The sequence below is a fragment of the Lontra canadensis genome, unplaced genomic scaffold, assembly GCF_010015895.1.
Source record: "Lontra canadensis isolate GAN:19392208 unplaced genomic scaffold, GSC_riverotter_1.0 scaffold87, whole genome shotgun sequence".
Classification (NCBI taxonomy): domain Eukaryota; kingdom Metazoa; phylum Chordata; class Mammalia; order Carnivora; family Mustelidae; genus Lontra; species Lontra canadensis.
Window position 1 is genome coordinate 3,986,963 of NW_022631081.1, and position 15,290 is coordinate 4,002,252.

A 15,290-nucleotide genomic window follows, 5' to 3' on the forward strand; every position below is an offset into this window, starting at 1 on the left:
TCTCTTTGCTCTTGGCTTCTTTCTGTTCATCTTGCCTGTTCGTTTCTTCATTCATTTATTAGGGCTTAGTACAACTGTGACTAAATCACTTTCCCAAAATGTCTTAACGTCTAGATCCCACCTTGGACTGTGAATTCCACGAGGGCAGGGGGTGAGGGGCTGGTCTTTCTCACACATGCCTGACTCAGTGCCTGGCACCTAGTAGATCTTGGTAAACATGTGCTGAGTGGACGCATTTAGCCTCTCCTCCCTTGGTCCTTCCAACTAGGCTGACCGTCCATGCCCCAAGCCCTGAGGACAGCCAGTTCATACTGGGAGCTGCTCTGGACAAATGTCTGGGCCATGGCCTGGCCTGTGGTCCTAATTCTGGGGCTCCCATCCTCTTTCCCACCCTTCTTCCATATTCACCCTGGACCCTTTTGCCCCCTCCCAGGCCTCTGTGCTCCTCAGGGTCTGCTGTCCCCATCTCTGCTGAGAGAGCTCTTTTCTCTGCTCCCCTCGCCCCCCGCAAGCCTTTTCTCTGCTTCCCCTGGACATAAAAATGAAGAATCATTCAGTGGGCTTCACGGCAGACTGGACTCACAGAGGAAAGGACAAACCAATCTGAAAACAAAATGAAAAAAAAAAAAAGGTCTGATGAACTGGGATTTCCCATCCTCTTGTCCTATAGCTATTGGGCTTATATTTTCTACTTTCTTTGTTAAGGACACTAGTGACAAGGATGCGGAGGTGGGGAAAGAAAGAAAGGATGGCATGTGGCATAGGGGTTAGAAGCGTGGGCTTTAGGAAATCCTGGGCCTGAAGCCTTCCTTGGTCATGTGGTAAGTGTGGAACGTAAGACAGGTCACCTGCCCTCTCTGACCTTGGTTTTCTCATCTGAACCTACCTGGCGTGAGTTCGACAAGATAACACAAGGAAAGAGCCCAGCAGAAAACTCTGGCCGCGGTGAGTACTCGGTAAGCGCTTTTATTCTCATTACAAATATCATGGTCTTACTGTCATTTTCATTTATGCACATTGCTTTCCAGACTTAGTCTGTACACGAAGTTTTCCAAAAATATTTTCACAATCGTGGAGCATTACCATCCAGTTCATTCTCTTAAAAAAACACCACCAACAACAAACTTACTCTTCAATATTTTGTTTCTCACATTGCTACCAAGTGTTCATTGACATCATTTTAAAGTAGGGGGCTCCACAACCACCCCCTGCATTTTTGGTGAGTTTATTTTTGTTTGTGGTTCTTGGTCTCCCTCTCTGCATTATGCATTATTCAACCCAAGCTCCCGGTGTGACAGGGACAGGCAGGCTCCTGCTAATCGTTTCCTTTTCCAGACTGCACCTGGGGCTAAGGACCGACCTGCATCCAGGCTCCACTGCTAACTTGCCTCCCTGGGCTCCCGGGTCCCTTTTTTTAAAATCAATGACAGGCCCTGCCCTGCTCTCTCCACCTCAGAGAGGTCCAGAAGCCCTGTTCAGACAGACACATTTGCCATCAGTGCCCCTCGTGAGCTAGAAACAATGGCACTCGAAATCCTAAGTCCTCTTGGAGGCACTGGGTCATAAAAGCTTCCTGGGAAATGCCTGTGATAGCTGTGTTCTCTAACAGGGTGCAGAGAAGGCACTTAGAAATTCCTTAGGAGCAGCGGTGGGGTGGTGGGGCCCAGGGATCAAGTGAGCAGGGTACGGGGCTCCTACCCCACTTCACTTGTAACACTTTTGCCATTGCCCATCTTAAACCTTGGGGCCTCCTCAGAGGATTTAATTGGCACCAAGTGGAAACCATTCACCTGGCCCAATGTACCCACTTTGCAGATGGGAAAACTGAGGCCCTGAGAAGCGAAGGGTTGTGCTTGCCAGCACTGCTCTGGAGGACTCCTGAGTGAGGTGTTTGCAAAGCATCCCTGAAGGGGGCGCCCTCAAAATCTGCAATGAGGAAGAATAGTTCTTCAAGGGAGATCAAGTTTGGTCTGGCAGTACATTCTGGAAAGTTTGAAAAATCATTTGTCTTCTTTAATCCTTTAGACCGGGATGCCAAGGTGAGGCCTGAACGCCGCTCCCAGAGGTCAGGAGGTACATATGACAAAATGAAGGCGAGAAGGAGTGTGTGAACACTAACAGGTAAGGTGAGAAAAGCCCAGGGCTCCCCCAATTCACCTCGCCTTGCTCCAGCGCCAAGAGCTGGGTCTGAGGAGCTCAGGGAGACAATAAAGAAATGACCCTCACCTGTGTGGTCCCTGGCAAAGGCCTCTGGGAGGAAACAGAGTCTTCCTGCTGCCTGTCAGAGTGGCTGACCCCGAGCCCGATCTCAGCTAATTCAGCAGCTGGAGGGGAAGACACTGCTCCCCTCTCTGGTCTGCATCTCAAATGCACCAAGAGAACTGGCGTGACTCAGAGGAATTGCTATTGATTTTCACTTGTGCGGCTGACCTAACAAAACCAATTCGTCAAGTGCCTGTCTGCCTCACTGCTCCGGACACTCATCCAAACCATGTGCAAATAAATTACACAAGCATCTCGGGTGATTTGTCAAGGTCCAGCTGGGCAGGGGCCCTGGCTCCAATGGATGGACTCCAGGCCAGGCTGGGGAGGATCAGGCCGGCAAATACCGCACACTCGATCCTCTGTTGATCAGCAACAATCTGGGGGTGAGGAGAGACCAGGAATCGGGATGCCTGGCACCTGCTGCCACACTATCAACCAACTGACCACACCCGGGTGGGGTTTTGAGGAACTAGGCCCAAGTCCTTCAATGGGGCTTGGCACGGACCTCCTTCACAGGCGTCTTCTGGTCTCTGACTCCTTGACTCTGGAGGATCTGACTTCTGGTATTGGCTTTGCTACTGGACAAGTGTCCTCGGGACAGCTGTGAGATGGCAATGACACCACCTATGGGAGTCTAGGACTCTATAAAGGCCAGGGGTCAGACTGAGGGTCTGATCCTTGTTCTTCCCCCAACCGCCCTGCCTGTTGCCTGGGCAGGCACCTCCAGCTCTCAGCGCCTCACCTACACCATGGGGCTGGAAATACTCCCTCCCTCTAGGGGTGGAGGTTGCAGGGACTGAACGAGAGCATGGAGGGGACCAGAGGGCCTCACACCTTCATCTCTTCTTTCCACAAGCAGGGACTAGAGGTTCAGAGGAGGGAGTAATGTGCTCAGGGACAGACAAAGCAGGGCAACCTCGGGAGGGGTTAAAACGTGAGGCAAGCACGCCAGGCTGATGAGCAGAGCAGGCGATCACCTTGCTCTCTCACTCTCCTGATGGTGGCTGTCACTGAAGAATGGGATACAGGGGAAGCAGGCTGGGGGCACTCATGGATCATTGATTGAAAGGGTCAAAAACTTTATTTGCAGGCCTTTTCTGTTTTTGTTTTTGAATTTACAGGTTTCCTGCCATCCGGGAAGGAAACCACCAAGAGAAGTGGTGTCTTGCTGCATGAGGTCTGTGAGGCTTGCCTTGGGGCTCTGTCCCCATCCCTTTCACCTGCTCGCTGGGCCCAGGGGCTCCTCCACTGTGGGATAAGGCACTGTGTGTTCTGCAAGAAGGCGCTCACGGCTGGCTGGTGGACGACGAGGCGGCCTTCTCAGGGGCTGCGAAGCTGAGGCTGTTGAGGGGTTGGAGTTGAACTTGGGGCCCCAGCAGGAGGCCAACAGGTGAGGAGACACGAGGCTGTAGTAACTCAGCCTGGCAGGTCTGCTGCTGCCCCCTCCCAGCTGGCCCTGACAGGGCGGCCTCAGGATGGAATCATGCCTTTGCTTCTTTTGCGGTCAGCCATGGTTCTCCGGTTGTGGTTGGCTCGCGTTGCCTTGTTGGCTTCCTTCTTCCTGCGTTCCTGGGTTGTCTCACGGGTCTGCCCGTGGCCCCGGGGGCTGCCGGCCACTGCCGTCGAGCTGTCATGCCTGTACCTAAGGAAGGAACAAGCCACCCAGGGAATGGGAAGAGCCCACTGCCTTTCTTAGAGGTCCCTGGGAGGGGACACACAGCTGGGGCCAGGACACCCCTGTCCCACTGCAAATGAGAAGAAATGGAGCCCCACAAGGGCAGGGCTCTGGGGGCTCTGGCCGGTCCTGTGTCTGGTGAATTCTCTTCTCTGAACCCTGCCTCCAGATGGGTCCCTGGCCTACCTGCGGGAAGGACCAGCTGTAGGCTGAGCACAGCCCACAGCAAGGAGAGGAGGGCTTGGAGATGGGTCTATTTCTTCCTCTGTAAAATGAGGATGATGATAAAGTGGCTATGTCATGGGGCTGTCGTGAGGATTAAACTAACACACGCGACATACTAGGTGCTTGGCTGAGCCTTCCCCAGATGGGTCCCTTCCCCCCAGAAGGCCCCTTTCCCCCCAGACACAGCTCTTCAAAATGCTCACCCCTTCCTGGCGAGAAAGGCCATCCGCCTGGCTTCTGCCTTCTCCCGCAGCACCGCAGGGTCCTGCACAAAATGATCAGGCTGTGGAGGGGAGGGGAGAAAAAAAGTCTAGAGTCAGGAGCTGCCCCATTTGCCCAAGCCTCACGTAGCTGTGAAGCTGTGCCTGGCTGAATCTTGTAGACACCTCAGGGCCAGGAGTGGGGCCCTGTAATGCAGCCGCCCTTGCTTGGGTCCAAGCTTTCCATGAGAAGCCTCTCTCGTCCTTTAGAAGCCGCTAAAGGGACAAAGGCTTCCTGCACAGGTAGGGTGGAGCAGGTGGACCACAGATGGGCACGTGGATAACAAATGAGGGACAGGATGGCCACCATGAGAGGCCGCACAGGGCCTTGAAGGCCAAGAGAGCTGCCCCTGGGAGCTGCCTGGTCCTCACTCTAGGGCCACCCCCGGGGTACTCCGGGAGTACCCACTCCTGAAGACTGTTTTTTGGCCAATAAGCAAAGGAGACTGGACTAGCAGTGGGGAGAGCTGGGACTGAAGGAGGACACACAGGCTTTCACGGTCTATACTGTTTAAAAAGAAACACAAACAAGTGCAACCATAACATTCAAAAACTGAAAGATTTTACAGAAAAATCTGGGCTGATGCCTTGCCTGGGAAGAAGAGAAAGCCCTGGAAGCTCTGGGCCTCCATTTCTGCTGAGAAACCCCCCAGACAGGGTATATGTGTGCTTCTGCCCCACCAGCCACGGTCTCTGGCAGTCTCTGCTACTCGTTACCTCGGGAGCCAGGCCTGGATGCATCAGAATTTGTCACCCTGGTGGGAGGGCACAAGGGGATACAGGGGTCCCAAGGTGCCACTCTGTTCAAGCTGAGCAACACCACCCTTAACCTGTTTTATATGTTGAGGTTCTAGTTGAGGTTTCATTTGAGGAAAAAGTTCAGCTGCCAAAAACCAGAATTTTCAAACCCACCAGGCCAGATGACCTCCAAGGGCCCTTGGGCTCTAACATTTCTGTGAGTTTCAGAATTGCCATCCTGGGATGCCTGGGTGACTCAGTTGGTTAAGCGTCTGCCTTTGGCTGAGGTCATGATCCCAGGGTCCTAGGATCGAGTTTCGCAATGGACTCCTTGCTCAGCAGGGAGCCTGCTTCTCCCTCTGCCTGCTTTTTCTCCCTGCTTGTGCTTGCTCTCTCTCTGTCTTGCTCTGACAAATCAAATAAATAAACAAAATCTTTAAAAAAACAAACAAATCGAAGAACTGCCATCCTGAGCATGGTGGCCCAGAGCTGTCCCTCTTTCAGCCCCCAGGTTCATGGGCCTGACAAACCCAGCAACTCAAAGGCTTGGCCTCTAACCTGTCCCCTAAGCCCACACTGGGCAGTGGAGGTGAGTTCCAAGCCAGCAACTCTCCAAGCAGACATCCTAGGCTCAGAGGAACCCTCTTCTCCCAGGCAGTGAGACCACCTCAAAGCCAGCTGCAGGCAAGCAGGGGCGCAGTGGCCCCAATCTGCCCTTCAGAACCGCCCCTGCCCTTCATCTGCCACCCGCCAAGGCGGTACCTTGGGGGCCTCATCCTCAGCCTCCTCCTCCTCCTCCTCATCCTCTTCCTGCCCTTCTCCGGGCACTTTGGTTCTCAGCACCAGAGGGATGGTGAAGGGCCTGAGGGTTTAGAGAGAAAGTGAGATCAAAGACTGGATTAGACCTGGAAAGGGAGCCTCGGAGAGGAGGCGATGGGGCTGGGTGAGAGGGGGTATCAGGATGGGGATGGGTTCAGGCAGCTGGGTGCTTTTAAGCCAGCTTTGCTCCAGCCCCCAGGCTCTCTGAAAGTACCAGAACCTGAGACGGAGGCTTAGGGGAGGCTGAGCTGGGCAGCTCTGTTTTTATCCACACTGGGAAATCTAAGATTCCATGGCTAAGAGTTTTCTGCATTTAAGAACAATCTGAAAGGAGTGCATGAAACCAAATAAATGCTGTCCCACTGGGGATGGGTTGGACCAACTGGCTGAGGGGGTGTCTGGAGCTAGAGGGAGCACTGCACCAGGAGTAAAAAGGGCTCAGTTTAGGCCCTGGCTCTACCACTGACTTGCTAATGCCATCGGGGCCTTGGCTTCCCCATCTGTATGAACAAGAAGCTTCGGGAGCACTCCTGTGCCCCGCCCCCGGCCCCGCCCCCCGAACTCCGCCCTCTTAGCGCCCCGAAGCCTCACCTGCGGCTGATGAGCTCATCATCTGAGTCGGCATCATTAGCGCCCACCTGGTTGCCATCGTAGGTGTCATCGTACTCATCCTCGTAGTCGTCGCCGCGGTAGGGCAGGCCCTCGCCAGGCTGCAGGGGTACCTGCAAGGAGCGTGGGGGTTAGGAGTGTGGGGCCGATGGGCCCGGGGCCTGCCGACTCCCTCCGCACCCCCGCCCCCGCAAAGGCCTGGGGTCCCTACCTCTTCCACCACCACGCTGTACTGCTCATAGCGCTGCCGCTGAGCCACCACCTCCCGCTTGTCGTTCAGCAGGCTCCGCGTGTTCTCCTCCTTCCTGGCGGCGGCGAGTGGGGACATCGAAGAGAGAGAGGAAGGAAAATCATCAGGCCTTGGAGGCTGTGAGCGCGAGTGTCCAAGGCACCACGGGCTTGGGCTCGTGCAAACTGACAAGCAGCCGTGTTAAAGGGAGGGGCAGGGCTGTGGGCGGTGGGGGAGGGCGGGAGGTTGTCCCCTCTGCTGGTGGCCCTGTGACCCGGTCCAGCTGCTCTGGAAGGCATCCCAAAAGGGATGCTGCCATGTAAAACGTACCCACCCTTCGGCTGGGAAATTCTTCTCGGAGGCACCCACCCTAGGGAACCGCTGGCCAGGTGCATAAAGAAGTCTGATGGGGAATTTTCTTTTCAACGTTGATTGTGACAGTGAAAAATGGAAAACAACTAGTGTCCATCACAGGTGAAATGGCCAAATGATGTGCCACATCTATATTACAGAACGCTGTGCGGCTGTTATTAAGAATGACATTCATCTATCTGTGCTGATGCAGAAAGAATTCTAAGACTTACTCCTGAGTAAGCTACAGAAAAATGTATGCAGTAAGATCCCAGCTGTATAAAAAGCAGAAGGCAAACCAGACAAACTACGTGTTCCTATGAGCACATAGATTATAATTTACATGTCAATGCACAAAGAGCTATTAAGTCCCCTGTCAAATGACAATGGTTACTCTTAGGTAGGGCCTGGGATTATTCGAACCTTTTAAAACAACAAAAATTTAGGGGCGCCTGGTTGGCTCAGTCATTAAGAGTCTGCCTTCCGCTCAGGTCCTGATCTCAGGGTCTTGGGATCGGCCCTGTGTTGGGCTCCCTGTTTAGCAGGAAGCCTGCTTCTCCAGCTCCCATTCCCCCTGCTTGTGTTCCCTCTCAAGCGGTCTCTCCGTGCCAAATAAATAAATAAAATCTACAAAAGAAATTAAAAAGTAAAAACCAAAAATTTAGGGGCACCTGGGTAGCACACAGTCTAAAGCCTCTGACTCTTGGTTTAGGTTCAGGTCATGATCTCAGGGTCCCAGGATCGAGCCCCTCGTCGGGCTCCGTGCTCAGAATAGAGTCTGCTTGAGATTCTCTTCCTTTGCCCCTCCCGCTCATGCTGTTTCTCTCTAAAATAAATAAAATCTTTAAAAAATTTTAAAAAAAATTTTAAGAAAGAGCGAGGCCACATGTGGCCCGCTTACTAAGCTCAGGGGAGCCACGGGATACTTCAGAGGGGTGAGGGGAGAGCAGGGGTAGCTGCCTTCTTCCTCGCACCCCTGCTTTCCTCACAGTAGCCTTCTATCTGTTCTACAGTTCAATCTTCCACATCAGATTGCACTGGAAGAAAAAGTCCAAAAGTTCAACTCCTGTTATATATCATAGGTGAGGAAATTCGGGCATGGTGGAGGGGAGAGGGATGTGCTTGAAATCTGTGAACTGTAGCACAGCCTCAGTGGGGACTCAGGCCTCTTAACTGTGGCTTTGCAAATCCATAGAAAACCCTGGCTTGCCAGACACATAGCAGGCTTGTGGAATGTAGTTTCTAGCCCTGCAGGGGAAAATCAATATGAGATGCCAGGCAAGAAAATCCAGCTTAGCTGTGAAATCGGTTTTCTGGAAGGTATCAAGGGTTGGGGGGGGGGGGGGTAAAAAAAGAAGAAAAAGAAGAAGAAAAAGAGGTACAAAGTCATATGCAGCTTTCATAAAAATCTTCTATTAACTGGCTTTTGATGCAGGGAGGGACAGGGGCCTGCGTCACTCAGGCTGTCTGCCTGGGAGCCTGGGACAGGTCAGGATTTGGCTTCTTTCAGTAGTTTTTACTAAGGGCCTACTATGTGGCAGACAGAGTACTAAGGCTGAGTTGCGAGAGAGAATCAAAAAAGGGTAAGGTTGGGGCACCTGGGTGGCTCAGTGGGTTAAGCCTCTGCCTTCGGCTCAGGTCATGATCTTAGGGTCATGGGATCGAGCCCGGCATCGGGCTCTCTGCTTGGCAGGGAGCCTGCTTCCCCCTCTCTCTCTGCATGACTCTCTGCCTACTTGTGATCTCTGTCAAATAAATAAATAAAATCTTAAAAAAAAAGAAAAGAGTAAGGTCTGGATCTGGCCTCATGGAACTCATAGTCTAGAGAGGGTCACGACCAAATGGCAGCTATCATGAAATGTGCTGAATGAAGGTAAGCATGCCCTAAGAACACAGAGAAAGGAAACATGACCTCTGGCTTCAGGGGGTCTAGTGGGGGTGGGGTGGGAGGAGAGGAAATGGAGGCTCTTGGCGGGGGGCATTGGGGAGCACTGGATCTAGACAAGGGAAAATTCTTGGTCCACAGGAAAATTTCATATCATGCCAAGAAAGGGGGCCTGTGACTTTGGGCCCAGCCCTTACCTGGTCCTCTTCATCAGGCTGGGGGCTAAAGAGGAAAGAAGAGGGGAGCACGGCAAAGGCGCCCGAGCTCATCCAAGTGGTTGGTGCCACTGGAAGGAGCACATCCCCTCTTTCTACACATATTTCCTGAGGGCCTAGTAGGTGCTAGGACCTGTGCTGAGCCAGGCGTCCAGGGATGAATGAGAGAGGTCACAGTCCTTTCTGCCACACCCCATAGCTCCTGGTCCATCCAGTCCCTGGTTCTTGTGCGTAAGATCCCACTGTAGTCTTCTGGTTATGTAGCTCCCTGGCAGGGCAGCAAAACCTTGACAACTCTGCCCACCCAGGGTCCTCCTGGAGAGGACACAGGCAGGGACAGTGGAGCCTGGTGCCCTGGGCATGCCATCCAGGGAGGTGCAGTTTCGGCCACATGACTGCATTTAGAGCCAAGAAGGAAAAGTCAGGAGCAATGAATGCCAGCCAGGAAAAGACCCATCCGAGGCCCAGAACTCCAGTCAAGTCTGGAAACACGAGCAACAGTGGCTTCGGAGACTTTGGAGTGGGTGCTTCTTTGGCCTCTTACAAGATGACAGGGAGCCCAGGGACCATGTGGGCTCCCCTGAAGCCCAGCCCCTTTCCCCCTCCTCACTTCTTCCAGCCTATCCTTCAAAGCCCAACTGGCCCTTGGGGTATGGCTCCCACCTCTGAACTCCTAAAGGACCTGAGGAGGCAAAAAACCCCTCCTTTTGCAGGTGAGGAAACAGAGGCCCCAAAAGGCATAGCACCTTTCCCAAGGTCACCCAGCTTCGACCAGCCGAGCCAGGGCCAGAATACAGGTCTACCAACTCGAGTCTGCTCAGGTACTTCCTGAGCTGTGTGATCCATCACAAGTAAGCCTCTTATCTTTGCCAAGTCTTAATTCTGCATCCCAGGGATGAAATAAGATGATGACTAAAAGTGAACCTGGCACCTACTTAGCTCAACAAAGTGAATTCTGTTTCTTTTCACGGCAGGACTTGTCAGAGCCTTTAACATGCTAATGTGCTCTGTGCCTCTCCAAGAAGCCAGGTGCACAGACATTTTTTTGGCCAGAGACCCCTTTCTGAGGGAGAACACTCATAATCTTCCAGATTATGAGTTTAGTCCAAAGGAGTTATGGGACCCCACCTTATACACACTGCCTCCTTCATTTGGCCCATGTGCCTGGCATCTACCCAACAGCCATCATCCACCTCACCCCACTCCTAACAGACCCTCACTTGGTTCAGGTCTTTTGACCTTTCCCCCTTCTGCTGGAGGTCTGGACCTTGGCCCTGTGATCCAGCTCCCAACTGCGATGAGACCGGAGCTGGAAACTTGTGGGAAAGGCTTCCTGGTCTCTAAAAGAGATACAGGAAGATCTGGTCCAGACTTCCTCTTGGCACTGTCACTTCTGGAGGTTGCAGCTGAAACAGCTGCAGCTGCCCAGTGGCTTCAAAGGAACTAGCTCCGAGAGATGGCAAAGATGCTTCCTTGATGATGAGGCTGTACCACAGGTTAACCAAGCCTAGACTGCCCTACCTTGTAACTCCCTGTCATGCCAGGAAGAGATTTCCCTATTACTTGAGCCACTGAGTGAGCTATTTGATTTAACCACACACCTACCTTTTAACTCAAGTGTGACCTGCCTTGTGCTACTTTTCTCATGTGCTTGCTGACTGTCCTGCCCAGATTAGGACAGGCGTCCCCACTGCGGTCCCTGTATGCCCCACCCCAGCACCTCTCCCACTCTGTTGCTACTCGTTTAATGGCCTGAGTCTTTCCCACGGTCTCTGTGCCATTTGAGAGCATGGCCCCGAGTGCCCTGCTCACCTTGTCTCCCTGGTGTCTAGCACAGGATCTGGAGCTAGTAAATCACTTAATAAATATTTGCTGAATGAATAAATAAATAATGAACACATAAATGGAGGCTTTGCCTCTTTGCAATCCCCAGCCCCCAGGCGACCCAACTTCACGAGTTTGGTAAACATTTGCCGCCCAGTCTCTCTGCCCAGCGGCTTGGAGTACCCTCAGAGCAAGGCATAGCCCTCCTCATCTGCCCCTTTTTCCATAAAAGGAGCTGCAAGGGTCATGCTGGTCTGGAACAGTGGCCGCTGATGCAGGATAACATCTCTAGCCTGGGATCTGGGGATGTCGCAACGTGTGTGACTAAGCAGTTTACAACTGCTTCCTGTCCAGCCAGCCAGATGGCTTTATAGCTGCCCTGCGCCCGCTCCCCGAAGCCGTCGGCCAGCTGAGCTTCTAGTATGAGATGGCCCTGGGGAGAGGGAGCTGCACGGGGCCCTCACTGAAGAAGCAGCTTGCAATTCTGCTGCCGGGGTTCCTATCATAAGAACAGGGCAGGTCTCTCACTGCCCCTCTCTAAACTTCACTGTCTCCATATATATATAACGAGGGGTGGGGTGCGTAGCCTGTACTTGTCCTGCAGTTCCCAAATTCCCAGATTTTCTTTTTTTAAAGATTTTACTCATTTTATTTGACAGACAGAGATCACAAGTAGGCAGAGAGGCAGGCAGAGAGAGAGAGAGGGGGAAGCAGGCTCCCTGCTGAGCAGAGAGCCTGATGCGGGGCTCGATCCCAGGACCCTGGGATCATGACCTGAGCCGAAGGCAGAGGCTTTAACCCACTGAGCCACCCAGGCGCCCCCCAAATTCCCAGATTTTATGAACCAATACCATTTAAAGGAACCCTGGGGGCTAGCACAGTGTTGTCAATGTCTTACTTTGCCTTTTCTATTGAACCATCATCACTACTGACTGACTCGTGGTCCCTCCAATGGGCCTCTACTCCAAAGCCAGGTCCTCTTTCCAAAGCATAAAATGTGTCAGCTCATGGACCATCACCATGCTCCCCACGATCTCGGGGTCACCGTCCCTGTTGTTTACTCTGCCCAGAAAGTTTCTCCTTGCCCGCTCTTTTCAGAATTGACCCTTTGACCCTTCCTCATCTTTCCACTCTTGGTCCCACGTCATTTCCTCAGAGGAGCCTTCCTACTCAGATCAAATCCCTTACCGGAAGCTCGGAAGTCTGTACACCTTCACCTTATAGTGCCTGTTAGATCTGCAATGTTACTCTGCTTGTTTGAACAACTGATTACTGCAAACTCCATAGGGCCAGGGGCCGTGTCTGTTTCACTGCCCACTTATATCTCCAGCACTTAATAAATCCAGGGCCGAGTATGCCGTAAGCACCAGGCAAATATTTGTTGAATGAATGAATAAATCATAAATGGGCTTTTCAATCCCATAAAAGTAGAAAGGACATACACTAAAAATAAGTAGAAAGGCCTTAAAATAGAATGCGTTCACCCTCTGAAAAACTCACTTAGTATAGGTCCTTAATTTTCTCATTTTGTCACAGAACAGAGAAAATCACATGGAGGGGCGGCTTCTAGAAGTACCGCTCGGCTCTATTGTCTAAAGATTTGATGGCTGACACATCCAAAGATATAGGAAGGGAGGAGGGGGACAGCTTAGGTTCCTCTGGCCTTTTGCTATCCACAAGGGGATTCATTTAAAAACAACCCCGTGCAGAGTCAGAGCTTAACATGTAACTATTAGAGAAGCTGGCCCTATCGCTTCTCGGCCTTTTGGCTAAGATCAAGTGTAGAAGCTGGCCCTGTCTGCTGGGAGTACAGAGGTCCTGGACTGCTCAGGCAGACCCTAAACTGAAACTCAGGCCAGTTCCATAAAGACGGAGCCTTTACTGTCTTTTGATTTTCTCTCTGCACATACAGAGTAGGGGAGCCTGGCACCCCCCAGCCCACTGTACTCACCTCCTGCCCTTGTGCACCCGGCTCAGGTCCACTGAGTCTCTGCTGAACACGTCAAACTCGTCATTCTGGAAGATGTTGTGACGAGATGTCAGCAGGGGAGTCGGGTCTGGCTTTACTTGCCTGGAAGTGACCCAGAAATCAATTTAAGGAGGACTGATTGGTAAGCTGATACCTACCTTGTGCCCTATGGACACTCACCACGTTATCTCCATCAGATTCTCCACTGCCCTTCAACAGCCACACGAGACGTGATCTAAAGCACTGATCCGTAAGGCCCCTCCCTGGGGACACAGCCATCCCTCACTCAAGGCTCCCCCTCGGTCCCATGGGCTGGTCACATGGATTTTCTTCAGTTCCCTCCCTTACCGAACACTTGCAATAGTCTGACAAGATGGGTCCCTAAGAACACTCAACCCTTCTGTGCCTCAGTGCCCTCCTCTGTAAAATGGGCACAAAGTAGCTAAGGAACTTGTCCAGAGACGGAGCTAAGTTCATTCCTTCAAAAAACGTAATTTGTTCATGGGAAAAACACCCATTTGTGTACCCATCACTGTGGCCCTGTGGGCCTTCCGAGAAGCAGTGGGCCAAACTCTGAAAGGGAGGTGTGAGGAAAGTGAGAAGCGCTGGCCATCCTCCCTTGGGAATTGACTGGAAAGGTGACAATGACAGGGGCAGGCCAGAAACTTCGGTACTCTGAAAGGCTCGGCAACCCCTTTATCACATGCCACATTGTTGCTCCAGTGAGGTGCCGCTGTGCACACTCTGCCCTGCAGGGGGCACATGAGGACCCCCCCCCCCCCCCAGGGACCTAAAGTTTTGAGGTTTTCCAGAGGAGGCCATCATTTACATGGCTGGTAAATGCTACCATGGGCAAGAGACAGAGGGCTGAGTTCTGGCACAGGAGGGGGAAGCAGAGAACCCAAGAAGGGGCCCAGATAAGACCCCCAGAGCGCCTCCAGCTGGGGCCATGCCACAGCCTGGGCACCGGGAGCCACCTCCCACCTCTCTCTCCCACCTGTCTAGGCTGCGGTCCAGCTGGCTGAGGGCGGGGGCCAGCCGCTCCTCCAGGAAGTTGTTGATCACCTGCTCCGGGTCATAGCCATAGTGCTCCAGGCAGGCCAGAATGAAGCCCTCACCGAGGTCCGGCAGCAGGTCCTTCACTTGGGAGATGAGCGAGTCCAGTTCCACACCACCTATGGGAGGGCCCAGGGCAGCTGCTGCCCCCATGCACTGTGGAGAAAGCTGGAGTGAAGGCGGGGAAGACCGGGCCAGGTGGGTGAGAGGGCCACAGGCCCTGAACAGCACAGGACCAGGAATCCAGGGACCTGGTGTGAGTCTTGGCCCTGCCACACCTGGGGTTCTGTGACTTACTGGCAGAGCTACTTCTGGCTGTGTGACTTTGGGCAGGGCACTTCCCCTCTCTGAACCCGAGCTCCTTCCATATAAAATAGGCCTACTACCACACACCTCATGGGGTTGTCTCAGATGGCTCGGAGAGAATCATTCACCTGAGGCACCAAGCACAGTGCATGGAGAAAACCAGACACTATGTAAATGGCCGTGGCCTCTACTCGTCCTTAGCCAGCTCTAACAAGTTGATGGAGAGGAACAGCACTGGAGAGGAATGGCAATCACCAGCCCTGGACCATGGGGAGCTGCTCCCCTTTGATTATATTCCTTTTAAGAAGGGGGATTCAGTTCATATCCCGCTCCATGTGACTGAATTCGGTTAGGCTTTTCATTTAAGGAAATTTGTAAATCAAACAAACAACAATAAGAATCATCCATGTCAGGGGTGCCTGGGTGGCTCAGTGGGTTGAGCCTCTGCCTTCAGCTGGGGTCATGGTCTCAGGGTCCTGGGATTGAGCCCTGCGTCGGGCTCTCTGCTTGGTGGGAGGGCTGCTTCCTCCTCCCCCTCTGCCTGCCTCTCTGCCTACTTGTGATCTCTGTCTGTCAAATAAATAAAATCTTAAAAAGAAAAAAAAAAAAAAAGAATCGTCCATATCTCTGCTAAGAAGCTCAAGTGGGGAAGAGTGTGGGAAAGGTGGCAAGGGCTGTCATTTTCCAAGGCCCTGTGGCAGTCATGGGCCTGAGTCTAACAGGAAGGAGAATGGCATCTGTTAACAGAGCACAGAGGGCCAGCTGGGTTTGGGGCGCTCCACACAACCCCTCTGGGAATCCCCACAAACTCGAGGAGGCAGGGATGGTGACCATCCTCACTTATAGATGGGGAACAGAGGCTAG

At 52.8% G+C, this 15,290-nt stretch overlaps 1 protein-coding gene across 8 annotated transcripts in view; it reads right to left on the reverse strand.

Moving 5' to 3' along the window:
* Window positions 1-950: 950 nt before the first annotated feature.
* The window catches only part of ASCC2 (activating signal cointegrator 1 complex subunit 2), a 41,466-nt gene continuing 27,126 nt past the window's right edge, over window positions 951-15,290 (reverse strand). For 5 of the 8 annotated variants that reach the window (XM_032883369.1, XM_032883368.1, XM_032883366.1 and 2 more), the window contains 7 exons: window positions 14,062-14,288; window positions 13,047-13,166; window positions 6,803-6,896; window positions 6,574-6,704; window positions 5,926-6,025; window positions 4,369-4,448; window positions 951-3,907 (listed from right to left, as the gene is read on the reverse strand). In XM_032883369.1, coding sequence (XP_032739260.1) covers window positions 3,736-3,907; window positions 4,369-4,448; window positions 5,926-6,025; window positions 6,574-6,704; window positions 6,803-6,896; window positions 13,047-13,166; window positions 14,062-14,288 — 924 coding nt within the window. In that variant the 3' untranslated portion in view covers window positions 951-3,735. The remainder of the gene's footprint in view (window positions 3,908-4,368; window positions 4,449-5,925; window positions 6,026-6,573; window positions 6,705-6,802; window positions 6,897-13,046; window positions 13,167-14,061; window positions 14,289-15,290) is intronic. The other 3 variants (XM_032883370.1, XM_032883367.1, XM_032883364.1) reach the window with 1 other exon arrangement.